General features: G+C 38.8%; 1 protein-coding gene across 2 annotated transcripts in view; it reads left to right on the top strand.

Moving 5' to 3' along the window:
- The window catches only part of igsf11 (immunoglobulin superfamily member 11), a 122,306-nt gene extending 108,622 nt beyond the window's left edge, over window positions 1-13,684 (top strand). For both annotated transcript variants that reach the window (XM_079246665.1, XM_079246664.1), the window contains 5 exons: window positions 5,880-6,087; window positions 6,300-6,455; window positions 9,474-9,596; window positions 10,655-10,802; window positions 12,328-13,684. In XM_079246665.1, coding sequence (XP_079102791.1) covers window positions 5,880-6,087; window positions 6,300-6,455; window positions 9,474-9,596; window positions 10,655-10,802; window positions 12,328-12,964 — 1,272 coding nt within the window. In that variant the 3' untranslated portion in view covers window positions 12,965-13,684. The remainder of the gene's footprint in view (window positions 1-5,879; window positions 6,088-6,299; window positions 6,456-9,473; window positions 9,597-10,654; window positions 10,803-12,327) is intronic.
- Window positions 13,685-13,897: the final 213 nt, after the last annotated feature.

Here is a 13,897-nt window from a genome sequence, read left to right as displayed (position 1 = left end):
GGCTTGGAGCTCAGCCGAGTGTACCTGTGTGGTTGGGTGTGTGTGTGTGGATCATCACATGTTGTTTTATGTGGTTTTAATCTGTCTTTCATGCTGTTGCGGTGATCATATGTCATGCCCTCTTTCCCCTGGGGAGCTAGGTGTGAGATAATCCAGATAAACACAAACATCCACATAAGGGTTTTATGTTTCATAGCTCTTTCAACTGTTTGTCTGATATTGGTGTAAATTATACTCCACAAAGCTCTTTATCAGAAGTATGGTTCGGCCAACTTGGCAAATTTTCAATTATAGATAACCTAAAATGCCTAAATTCAATTTATTCTCTTCTTATCTGAGGTAGTTTATGAAAAAGTTGTAAAAGAAGGGTCATCACACCAGAACTAGTGAACCATTTGCAGTCATTTCCCAAACTATTTTCTTTCAGGGAAAATAGTTTCCATCAGTTCTGAGCAAAGGAGCTGGTTTTATATTTTTAATTGTAAAGATTGTTACGTGAAATGACTGTCTGGTGAAATGGAGGTCACAGTAAAATGATGTTAATCTGTAATCGAGAACATAATTTTAGATGTTCATATTGATCGCAACAATCCCTCAGGGGGCGGGGCCAAGTAAATGGCGTATTCTCTCACTCTCAAAATAAGGATAAACTAATTTTGTCGATCAGATGGAGAGAAAATGAACCACATTCGGTCAAAAGTGACGTATCGTTTATTTGAGGCTATTTAAGGAATAATGAGATGCCATGTGTCCTTGACTTATTCACACTCCCTCATGTACCAGAAGCTGATATTTTTTATTGATCAGCACAGATGAATTCTTTGCTCATTTTCCTGGATAAAGGCTGAGATATTTTTTGTAGGGTCAGTCATGCATTGTTAAAATCCCTGACGGTGGGGTATTGAGTGCATTGCGTACAGAGAGTTTGACAACCTCAAGTTACAGAGCTCAGATAATGTCCCTGCACTGATCACTATCCAGATTGCTTGCCCCTTTAGTGACACACTGTACCCTTTACACTTATTAAGAAAACATGATTTTATCACTGTATATAGCTTAGCCAGCAATGATAGCAGAGTATACAGGGTGACCCCTTCACCTCCGTGCTCAAAACAATCACAGCGACCGGTTCCACTTCATCACCTCTTCATTCATACAGGAATTCTATGAAATGCCTCCAGCAGCAACTCAAAGGCTTGCAGTGACAGTGCTGCACAAACGGCCAGTTGTTCCCAGCCAAGGCCATGGGAAATCTCACATGGTGACGCTTTACAATAAAGGGTACAAATCCTTCTTAGGTCATGGCTGTTATAATCCAGTGCTCCAGGAAGTCCATTGCCCTGCAGGTTTCAGATGTTTTCCTACACACTACTCTCCTCAACAGCTTGTGCTTATGTTTTGGATATGGATGTCCTTCCTTCCCAGCTGATGCATTGACTTGTAATGATTTAATCCATGCATTCCTGGAGCTCACCATTAATGTATGGATTCATTGATATCAGTTGCCTTCTGGTCTCTTTGGCCATTTGCATCAGGGTACCAGCATGTATTTTATTCATTTGTTTAGTAATTTTGAAGAAGCTGAGGTCATGAACTGTCACAAATAAATAAGCCTCAGGGAATCCAATTATTTAAACTCAATCAGCTTGTTTTCTGCATGTTATATTTGTGATATTTTGTTATTTAATTTAATAACAGTTTAAACAGAATATGTCACTAACAGTTAATGGACATTTTCTTATCACCTTCACCAAAATAAGCATATCTTCATAGTAACTGCAGTAGCAGAATTATTTGAAGCATGCCAGATGTTGTTGCATAATACATGCATGTGTACGTCTTTATTGCACCACCAAGTCCAAACAGAGTTTTTACATTATGTTGCAACATCTCTTACATTGTCTGCTCGAGGCTCTAGAGTTGCCTCTCAGAATTGACCCAAAGTACTTCTTGGGTTTAAATTTTTAAGAAACATGGTTGCTTGACTCAGGTGTAATTTTGTTTTTTTGGTTTATATCACAAAAACTGGCAACATTGGATCATGCAGAGTTCAGTTCAAAACAGAAAGGCTGCAGTGAAAAGAAGAAGTCCAGGCCGAGTAGGCTAATGAGGCTCTGTTCTGAGCGATACGGATACAATCAAGACTTTTAATGGGTGTGTTGAGGGATGTAATGTTGGCTCAAAGAATTCAGGGGAGTGTTCCCATTAATATGAAAAGGGGATTTTGAATGTAATACTGGATGTTGTCTGCAGTTACTACGAACACAGTCAGAAGAATATTGTATTATCTAGGATCAGTGCTTTAAGTGGGCCAGTACGCAGCTGTACACAATACCTGCACTTTTTAATTTTATCCCTTTGCATACCGTGACTTTTTTTTTTACAGCGTAGTGCGTACCGGTACTACTTTTTACAGCATATGGTGCACACCCGGACTTCTTTTTACAACGTATAGTGCATACTGGGACTTTTACCGGCTTTCTTCAGCAATCAGTATACCCTCCTATAACTTCACCACATATTACAACTTATATTTGTTGACTTTTTATTTAAAAAATGTAAAAAAAAAAAAAGTCACCTTAAAATAAATGTATTGTTAAGACCGGTTTAGACGCACAACGCTTGCTGTAACCCACAAAGTCACGCCCCACGTCACGTTGTTCACGCACTTCTGTGTTTACATTTTAGTGGACGTGCTTTGAATGAGAGGAAAGGTGGAGAAAGAAAAAACTGTAGCGGCTGTAATGTTACAAACTGGAGCAGAGTTGAGTGATGACAGTAGTACTACTTAACAGTCATTTACTACAGTAGTACTACTTAACAGTCATTTACTACAGTAGTACTACTTAACAGTCATTTACTGCACCAGACAATGAAGGTCAGATCCTGCAAACTACGTGTATGGCTGGTCAGTATTTGGAGTTTTTGAAGATTATTTCTAGATTAACGATAAGAAAACATTGCTAAGTGGCATGGATCAGGCCTGATGCTGGGAAAAACATATTTGACAGAGGAAAAGTGTAATAGTAATACACTGTTAAATTAGTCTGGTAATAACCTAAATAAGTCTAAATGTAGAACTTTTTATGTTTTTAACCTTTTCATGCATAGTGGGCCTGTAGTGGGCACCTATTTACAAGCTTTTTTCTTGCATATTCATGAATGAGGAGGGTATTGTAAATAAACTACTTCAGTGTTTTGTTTTGTTTTTTTTTTTAACAAAAATGTGAAAAATGTTGCATTGTTTTATTATTAATTCATGCATGAAAGGGTTAATGAACTTTAAGTTTACGTATTTACTTTTCAGTGTTATTTTTAATGTCCATGCAATGAGGCTTGAAGTTCATAAAAGTTTCTCCATGGCACTTTGAAATTGGCAAATGTGGATGTATTTAGAACTTGCTGTGTTTTTTTTAAATTTTTTTATCATTTCTGTGCTATAAAACTATTAATGTACAGATCAATTTATACATCTACATATAAGTATCAGCCATGTTTTTGTCCCATATTTGCATTAAGGGAGTACCGCCACTTATTTTGTTCCACTTAAAGCACTGTCTATGATATATTTTTGAGTTAACCGAAAGCGTGATCAACAAGTAAAAGTTTTCAACCAAACTTAAACTAAAGTAAATCCTTGTGTTTTCAGCAATTTACCTCAGAGAATACATCAAAGCAATAATAAAAAAAAAGGGATCAGGTATCGCCAGTCACTGATGATGAATATGTGTCCATATTGTTCAGGACATGTCTCAAAGGATTGAAAGAGATAACAGTGGTCTCTTCCAGTCTGTAAATTGAAAAGCGCTGTGGGGGGTTTTAGAGATTTATCCCAGCTTTACTGAAGCAATGGCAGCATCCCCCATTCCTGCTGCCAAAGGGGTCTTTATGGGGGTCAGCTAGAGGAAGCCTGTGATCATGCAATTGGTACGGTGACAAAATATCGGAATATTTTCGCATCGGCATCCAATTGTGTATTGTAGAGTGATGGAAAACTCGGGAAGTAGGGCAGTCTGTGCAGATGCTTGTTCTGTATCTGTGTGTAGGATTTTAGGAGAGAAAGGATGAAACAGAGGTTTACAGCTGGGCCAGCAGTGGGACATCCAGCTAGTCCAGCTAGAGTTCTTAGGGCCGCTGCCATCTGAGTAGTAGCCATGGCCTCTTTTCTGTCTGCGCGCAGCCACAAAGCCAATCGGGTCACATGAATGGTTGAGGAGGTGTATACATACTGTACATTTAGATATGGCTGGATCAGCAAGGAGCGACACAAACAGTGATGCAAAATTGATTGAATGTGTACATGCAGATTATGCTGTCAGGTCATCAGGAGTGTTTAGCCGGGTCACAACAGGTGCTTTATGTTAGAGAGGGAAACAAAGACAGGTTGACAGAAACCTTAACAGCAGTAAGCAAAAAAAAAAAAAAAAAGTGACAGAGTAACGGTATTGTGGCAGATTGATAACACACAAGTCAAAAATTGATATTCTCCTTGTTAGTAAATGGATTTACACTGGAACACACACACACACACACACACACACACAGAGAGGGGATGCAGTCGCAGGCTCTCATCACAGCTGAGGAGCTGCCTATTCATCTGCACATAAGAGGACAAAGCGAGCGCACTGCACTCAGGAAATTGCAGCCACGCAATTTACAATCGTTAGGCAGCAGTAGAGGGCCCAGTCACACACACACACACACACACACACACACACACACACACACACACACACACACACACACACACACACCCCTGCCCTTTCATCAGAACTACAACTCCAATGCTAATACAGACAGACACACATATAAGAGCACACTAGAACACACTGGTGCTGCTTGTTTCCCTGGTTGCGTCTTTGAACAGCTCAATGAGGACTCTTTTCAGCAAAGTGAATGGTCCCTCTGATTCCCGTCTGTGTTGTGTGTGTGTGCATATATGCACCTCGCCGTGCACGAGAGCCACAGTCGTGTGCACATGCCTTGTGTTTGCGTGGGTCCTTCATCTTTCGTGTGGGCCCAGCTGAGGGGCGAGAGCTGTTTTGCATGTGGCTCGTCCTCACAAACGAGCTGTTCTACCCCAGTTTGAAGCCCAAGGGGAGCTTTAAAACAAGCTGATCCTTCGTCGCTCTTTAATTTGGACCCGACACAAGATCACCTCAACCTAAAGGCGTTGTTTTATCTGCTCAAGTGTGGTTTTTGACAAAAGGTCGCAGGTGGACTGACAAAAAAATTAGTTTTTGCTGTAATTTCTCGCCGGATTTGCTCCGCTTTCAAACGACTGCCTGAGCTCCCGCTCTTGACTTCATCTGATTTTTGGAGTTTATGTGCTTCCAAGTTGAAATGTTTTCAATTATGCATTCCATTTAGTAGATGCTTTTATCAGAAGAGCTTCGCAATACCGTGAAAGCATACTTTTAGTGGGTGCCCTGTCCCCTGAAATCAACCCACAAAGCTAGAAAAGGACCACTCACAAATAAAAGGTTTTTTTTTTTTTTTTTTCAGTTTGTCTGTTTGTTTGTTTGTTTCTTCCTTGGGAAATAAAAGTCAGTTCACTCCACGAGTTCACTGCATCTGCTCTATTTATGTAGTCTCATGGTAGAAATAAGTCTCCCTCTAGTGAAACAGACCTGTAACAGACCACCAAAGTAAAAAACAAAAAAAAGACAACAAGAAACCAGTTGGGATTAAATTCTTCGGCTTGGAACGGCTTTGACATGGTCTTTTACATGTCTGAACTGTAGTCGTACATTCATGTACGTAGCACTTTTATGAGACAAAAACTGATGAATACTTTTGATTTTCTTTCAGATCGCTGGTTTAATTCTTTTTTTTTTTTCCTTTTCCTTTCATTCCCTTCCTGTAACCTCCCAACCCAGGTGATAATTTACCAGGGCGGCCAGGTGTTCAGCCTCGCCAACCACCTTAATGGTCGTGTGGGCTTTGTGGCCACCATGCCAAGCACAAGTGCCTCCATCTTCATCAACAACACCCAGCTGTCCGACACTGGGACGTACCAGTGCCTGGTAAACAACCTCCCAGACAGAGGGGGGCGCAACATCGGCGTCATCGGGCTCACGGTGTTGGGTAACAGACCGTGCATCACACATACATGCTCATTTGTCTTATATGTGACCACTGTGCCAGATGTTACAAAACATATTCAGAATACCAGATTCTTTTATGTATTTATCAATTTTTTTTAAATCAAAATTGCAATTTTCTCTGTAATGAGCCACACATTCCTTTTGGTCTGTGAACTGGTTAATGTGACACCGCCCACTCTTCCCATCTGCTAGTACCCCCCTCGGTGCCAGCATGTCGAATCCAGGGCACGCTGGATGTAGGCAGCGACATCATGCTGTTCTGCAGCTCGGAAGAAGGTATTCCCACGCCATCCTACTCCTGGGAGAAGCTCGACGCGCTGCCCAAGCTGCCGCACAACGCCATGCAAGGTATTACAAACAAGCTGGCCATCGGAGTTCCCTTTTGCCCCACCTTCGCTGGTAAATCTCACACACATGGTGGAGGTCAGACCCCAGTTCCTCCATCACTGCCATCTACCATGCTGCCAGACCCGAACTATGGCCCTACAACGGTTCCCCTCCACTGATCCTGCTGAGGGGTGATGGATGGATGGAGTGATGGATTAAATGAGTTTGTGTGGACGACGCTTTTGTGAAGTTTCGCCTCTTTCCTCATGCTGAATACCAAACGTCAGACTCACCACTGTCTGACCTACAGTAATGTAGTCATTATGGTCACGGTGCGTATCTTCTTCATCGTTCCTAAAGATTGCAAACAAAGCTGCATTTGGTTTTCAGCATCAGAAAGGGGATGTTCTGGTGAACTTTCCTTTCCTTTCCAGCAGTGGCCACTGCACACTGAAACAATCACCATCACCGGTCTGTACACTACTGGTCCTGTGCTGGGCTCACATCAACTTCAAACAGCAGACTTTCATGACAGTAAAGCTTTCTTGTCTCCGCAGCAGCCGTACGCACAAGTAGATCTAAACTCTGTGAGAGAAAGAACTAGAAGTCTGTATTACAGTAAGTGGATTATAATTGCAAATTCAGATACAAAGGTAGATCGTGGTTTGATGAATACATGTCGGTTATTAGCATTAGTTAGAATCTAATTTGCATGTTTGGCAACCAACCCTTTGAAACGATAGAAGTAAAAGAGCTTCAAAGAGGCCAACTGCATTGCTCCAAACCTGATGTGTCTTTATAATTTAATCATCAAGCAGAAAATACAGAAAATGGAGACATATTATTTGCATAGGAGTTATGTAGACAATTAGGAGTCATGACTCAAGTTAATTACAGTTTAAATAACTTCAATATGTTAAATGGTGTTTACAGCATTTTTATTTCCTGTTTTTTTTTTTTTGTTTTTTTTTTTAATAACAATGTGTTTCCTGATTTTCTTAGTTCTGATATCAGAGTAAACATTACAAATATATACACCCTATTTTATTTCAATAGGTTTACAGATTTGTATGGGAAAAATGAAATGACATGATCTTGATAACAGTGGATTAATTCAATCTTATGTGAACAGTTGTGCATGATTACAACATGTTATCATTTACTAGGAGGAAACTAAGCAGTGTGTGAAAACCTAAGTATACCTAAACATTCAATAGCTTCAGCAGTTTCAACCTGATTTGACTGGTTGTTTTAATGATATTTTCCAGCCTTGTTCTGGATGGCTGTTGTCTCAATTTACTTTGCAAACTTGTCGGATTGCTTATACACAGCCATCCTTAGGATCCACAACTGCCTTGCAGCTGCCTTGAGGTCTGACCCATCACTGGGTCATTGCAAAATCTTTTTTCTTGCTCTGCTGCAGGTTTGGATATTTTTTTTTTTGTACGACGCAGTTTAAATGATCTGACAGAAAGCAAATGAGTTACAATATCCACTGTATCCACTGTATATATATATATATATATATATATATATATATATATATATATATATATATATATATATATATATATATATATATATACACAAGATGCATCAACTTCATAGTCCAGAGCAGTTGCTATTTGTAGAGAAAATCCTTTGTCTGGTAACCATCTGAACAAGCGTACTTGTTCAGCCTTTTAAACTGTATTGTTATGAATTCTAAAATTTAACATGCAAACTGAGGCGTCTGTAGAGTGTGAGACACAGCTCTTGTAGTTTCTCTGATCAGTGTGTGGTCCGATCTTTGGGAGAGCTTGCTGGGGTTTCTTGGGAATAATCCAGCTCTCTAAAAAAGTCTTTTTGTTTTTATTTTTATTTTTTATTTTTTTGCAAATAAACTCAAAACCCTTCCCAGCAACGTTTCCTTCTCTAAGACCATTGCTGATGAGTTTCCTCCATGGCATTATCTTTACAAGAGTCTACTTCACTAACTGATCAGCTACTTATCATTGCATTTGATTGGCAACATCTGGCTGCTACTTATCATTTTAATTCTTATGGAAGAAGCAAACATGTTTTTTTAGGTTTTTCTCACACTGCTACTGCATTTCAGCTTAGATATAAGTCTCAGCTTTAGATATAAGTAAAGTAATATGACATCAAGGTAATCTGACATTGTATTTACTCAATTATAAAATCTAAAATCAAGGAATATATATATATATATATATATATATATATATATATATATATATATATATATATATATATATATATATATATATATATATATATATATATATATATACATATATATATATATATATATATATATATATATATATATATATATATATATACATACATACATATATATATATATATATATATATATATATATATATATATATATATATATATATATATATATATATATATATATATATATATACATACATATATATATATATGTGCAGTTATATACAAATGTCCCTACGATGGACTGGCAAGCTATCCGGGGTTTGAATGAATGAATGAATGAATATATAATGTCCTAATACATCAAAACTTTTTTTGTCTGCTGTTTGCATTTGATTTAAAATAAAAATTTTTAAAAAAGGATCCAGAATTTTCTGAAGACAGTCAGAAGTTTCTGGAGATTCTTATGACATTTACTTTGCCATTGCCAAAAGAAAAGAAGTACATTTGACTGACTTCCCCCAACAGCTGAAAAATGAAGAAATCTTGAGCCCATTTGATTAATTCCACTAGTGTGCAGCTCAGTGAATCTAATCACACAAGTCAACTCATTTATCATGTTATACAGAATCTGCAGTCTTACTGTTCAGAAGCAGTTCTTTAACACCTTATTTCTGCAGGTATGTAGCGCCCTCTACTGGTACATAAAAGCTGTCTTTTTTTGTATTAACTCAATTTGAAATATGATTTTATACTTTGTTAGCAGTGGATAAATGCTTTGGGAGCTTCAGCGCTGCATTTATTTGTGTCATTGCCATTTATATTACTTTGTGGCTCTATGTGTGTGTCCTCTAGACCAGATGCAGGGCACTGTTACCCTGAGAAATATCAGCACCAGCACCTCAGGACTGTACCAGTGCACCTCCAGCAATGCCATTGGCAAGAGCACATGCATACTCAACGTGCAGGTTGTAGCACGTAAGTAAACTCAAAGAAAAAAATGCTGCTTCATCCAGTAGAAACCGTTTTCAAGTAGTTTTTTTTTTAGTTTTATTTTTACCTTTTTTATTTTCGAGGAAGACAGATGTAGATGGGAACGCTGCCTTTTTCTGGCACTTTTACACTGACAGATGGTAGAAACGTTAGCTGTCTCTTTGAGTGGCATTTATCAGAAACAGACACAAGCAGAAAATCAATGCTACCAAACAAACAACAAGACCTGAACAGCTTGCAGACAGCAGCACCCCTCACATCTGACCCGAACAGAGAAAAAGACAGAGCGCTGGTTTAGGTCATACTGGGTCAGACAGTTTGGATAGCTTGACAGAGAAGGCCGTGACATGGATTTTGTTTTGGCATCTGAGAGTATGTGACAAGCCACCACTCAGTATCAAGAAGATGAGTGCTGTGTCTGTCTGCCAATCACAGGCATGCGCCGCATTGGCATGACGCATATACGCAGTTTATCCTTTTGGGTTCCTGTTTCTATATTTCTGAAGCATTTATAAAGTTTTGAAGTCAGGCTTTAACAGTTTTTGGAAAACACTTCTTGTGTCTAACCTGCAGGAGCTTGCAAACTATCATAATGAGCAGGAATTTGTCTTCAGTTTTGTGAATTTGGATCTTCGTACCTCTACATGGCTTTAGGACATTTAAAATTATTTGTGTGAAAAATCTCATTTGCACGAACTGCACATAAAATTCCCCAAGTTCTTGCTCTGTCTTTGGTTTCAGGTAATCCTGGACAACTTTGACCAGGGGTGTTCAAAGACGTTCCTCAAGAGATGCTTTTCTGCAGGTTTTCAGTGTATCCCTGCTCCAACCCACATGACTCTCATGAAATGGATCCAACAGCCAATGAAGTTCTGCTCAAGGACTGATTTATTTGAGTCAGTTGTGTTGGAACAGAGATACATGGAAAACCTGTAGGATTGTGACCCTTGAGGACCGGAGCTGGACACTCCTGACCTTAGACCCACTTTGAATCATATGTACATCACAACAAACGGTCTGCTTTCTGTTTGTCCGTCCTGCAGCCCAGCCCCAGAGTGTAGGTCTGATAGCAGGAACCATCGCCACAGGAATCCTGGCTGTCATCATCTGCTCATTGCTAGTGGTCGTCATGCTCTTCTACTGGAAGAACAAGAACAAATATGATGAGGAGGAGATCCCAAATGAAATCAGGTTGGTTTTTGATTAATTATACATTTTATATATATATATATATATATATATATATATATATATATATATATATATATATATATTATATATATATATATATATATCATTCCTTTAATTCTTTGTGGTTGCTTTTAGGAGAATATAAAGTGCATTAGCACTGCCATCACAAAGCTTTCACTCAGAAAACCTCTGCCAACAAATTGGATTTAGAGTTTGGAGGACTCAGCTTAATTGAATCTCCTGGCACCGACTTATTTCATCATCACGGGCTAATTTGTCTTTTCAAACAGTCTGTAAACCTCTGTCAGTTGTTTACACAGGCTGCAATTTCACCCTGTAATGATTCCAGGAATCATTTGGAAGACAAATCACATTTCAGATATCTGAAGCTTTGGCTGACTAAGATCACATCTGTCTCCTTTTTTTCCTCTTTTTTTTTTTTTAATTTGGTTCGGCTACGGCTCTGTATTCATAGTCTCTGCTGCACTGCTTTCTGTTAACAGGAAGCCACACTGAATATATCTTATCTGAAATGTTTCAGGAGTTTAAATTAATTTGTTTCCTCATGAACAAAGCAAATATGCTAAATATAGAGCTGAAGTTTATCAAAATATGTCTGCAATTGCTGAGAACAGGCTTGTTTTCTAAACTGGAAGAATTAGTAAGGTATAATTAGTTAAATATTTTCAATTTTTTTGGTCTGATCTTTTACTGATTGATTGTATTTTATTATGAAATATATGTATTTATACAAATCTAGGAGCTGATACACATTTAAATTAAAGCAGCAATAAAGAAACATGTTACATTCACCTTTACTTCTTATTCACACTTATTGTTGTTTGTAAACTTTTGATACTAAAAGTTGAATATTCGCAAGTGGAATTGGTGTTTATTTCATAAGAAAATGAGATTTCTGTTGCTCAAGTGGCCGTAGTTGTTGTCTTTTTCCAAATTTTCCAAATTCTCTTGAAATCTGTGGATGGATTTTTACATATTTACACACTCCAGAAAGATCTGTCAACAGCACCTGAATAAACAAACTTTATTAACATACTCAGCTGAGTCTGACTTTACAGAGCAGCTCTTCCATGGTGATTTGAGTTAAATGTTTAAAAAACTCAAACAAATAAGCTTTTATTATTCTATAACTTTGCATATTATTGACATCTTTGTAATGTTGTCTCCTATCAGTGAAGACATATCTTCATGTAGCAGTGCAGTTTTCCACAAGGGGAAATCATAGATGTATATAAGAACTGGGCGCACTTGGTTGCTACCAGAAGAGGTTCAAAATGTCTTCCTTTATTACTTGCCTTCTGTAGCTTAATGTTACATTTGACTCTCTTTTATGGATAAGATTAATGTGAACAAATCTTTTTAATCAAAAATGAAAATACCAATACTCTATATGGAAGAAAAAAGGTGACAGATTTTTCTGACATGTTACTGTTTAAGGATTGATGTGTAAAGTTAGAGATTATTGTCCAACTGAAGTGACCTCTTTGTAATGTTTCCTTTCCAGAGAGGATGACTTACCTCCCAAGCGCTCATCATCGGTGAAGGCTTTCCATGCGGACGCCTCATCCTCAGAAAACGACACTCTTACGTCTACCAACACATACAACAGTCGCTACTGGCACAACCCGAAAACCAACTACGACACCAACTCCTACACGCGCTACAATGGGGACACAAGGCAGACCTTCTCTGCTGCTGCTGGTGCTGCTGCACTTGGAACGCATGGAACGCATGGAACGCATGGAACACATGGAACACATGGAGCACACGGAGCACACGGAGCACACGGAACACATGGACACGGACAATCCCTGAACGCTACACACAGCCATGGAACAGCTGTCACAGCACCAGGTTCTACACCTCTGCCCCGACATGCACCCCCCACAACAGCAACAACATCATTTGCCAATGGCAGCCACACGCTCCCGCCACCCAAAACTCTGGTGGTCACCACAAACTCTGCCCCATCCCCTCCCGCCATGGTGCGCAGCAACGGCTCTGTGAGCCTCAAACCGGTGGTCACGTCCACACACGGGCAGCACACACACTCCTACGCCGTGAGCCAGGCCACACTGGAGCGGATGGGGGCCGTGCCGGTCATGGTGCCGGCCCAGAGCAGAGCAGGCTCGCTTGTTTGAAATCCAATTTGATGAACCATTAGCTTTGAAAATGAGACTAAATGACTCAATTTTTTTTTTCTCGTGACGTTTCAGATCCAATAATAAAAAAACAGACAGAACATGGGCTGAAGCAGCCTGTTGCCCATTACGGTTGTGTCTTTCTCTGTGTTTCTACCTTTTTATCTGAAGACAAACTGGGATTTTACAGTGCAGTGTATTCATGCCAACTCTTTCATGGACAGGGTGCTGCATTGTGAAGAAGAGCGCTACAGATTCCCTTTATCGAATGGATCTTTTTTCTTGGCAATGATCGGTTGATTTCACAAATCTAGAGTGAACCGTCCTGTATAAACTGGAAATCCCATATTTTATTCAGGGCTGGATCATTGTGATGATTGTTTTTTTTTTTTTTTGTTGTTATTGTTTGTTTGTTTTTATCTCAAAGCAGGCATTGAAATCTGAGCACGGTCAGACAGAAACAATCTTGTATCCCCCCATTAATGCATGTGTCCTTTGATGTAGGATAACAAGTGAAGTCTGCTTTATTTTGAACAATTTCTTCTCAGTGTTTTTGATTGACAGTCATGGTAAACAAAAAAAATGAAAAGGTGAATGTTGAAATGTATGTTTGCAGCAACCAACCTTGGAGCATGAACTTGCAAGAATGAAATGATGCTGGTTAAAATGGCCTTAGCAGCTACAAGAGAGAGCAGCTGGGTGCAAAAAAAAAATGGAATACTATACGTCACTGAATACAAACGTTTTGATTATGCTTTTGCACTTTTTAGAGCAAATTAACAACAAAATTGCTATCTTATAAACAAGAGTCTTAGTAATAACATGTTTAGAACTTAAAACATGAGTTCGACTATTCCTGATATAAAGAAACAAAGGTTTTATTTCCATTTTCAGAGACGAAAAGAAAAAAAAACAAATCCGAACAGGAAGTCA

Source organism: Telmatherina bonti, assembly GCF_933228915.1.
Source record: "Telmatherina bonti genome assembly, chromosome: 9".
In the NCBI taxonomy this organism is placed as follows: Eukaryota; Metazoa; Chordata; class Actinopteri; order Atheriniformes; family Telmatherinidae; genus Telmatherina; species Telmatherina bonti.
The sequence above is the reverse complement of the archived record's forward strand: the minus strand, read 5'-3'. Positions and strand labels throughout refer to the sequence as shown.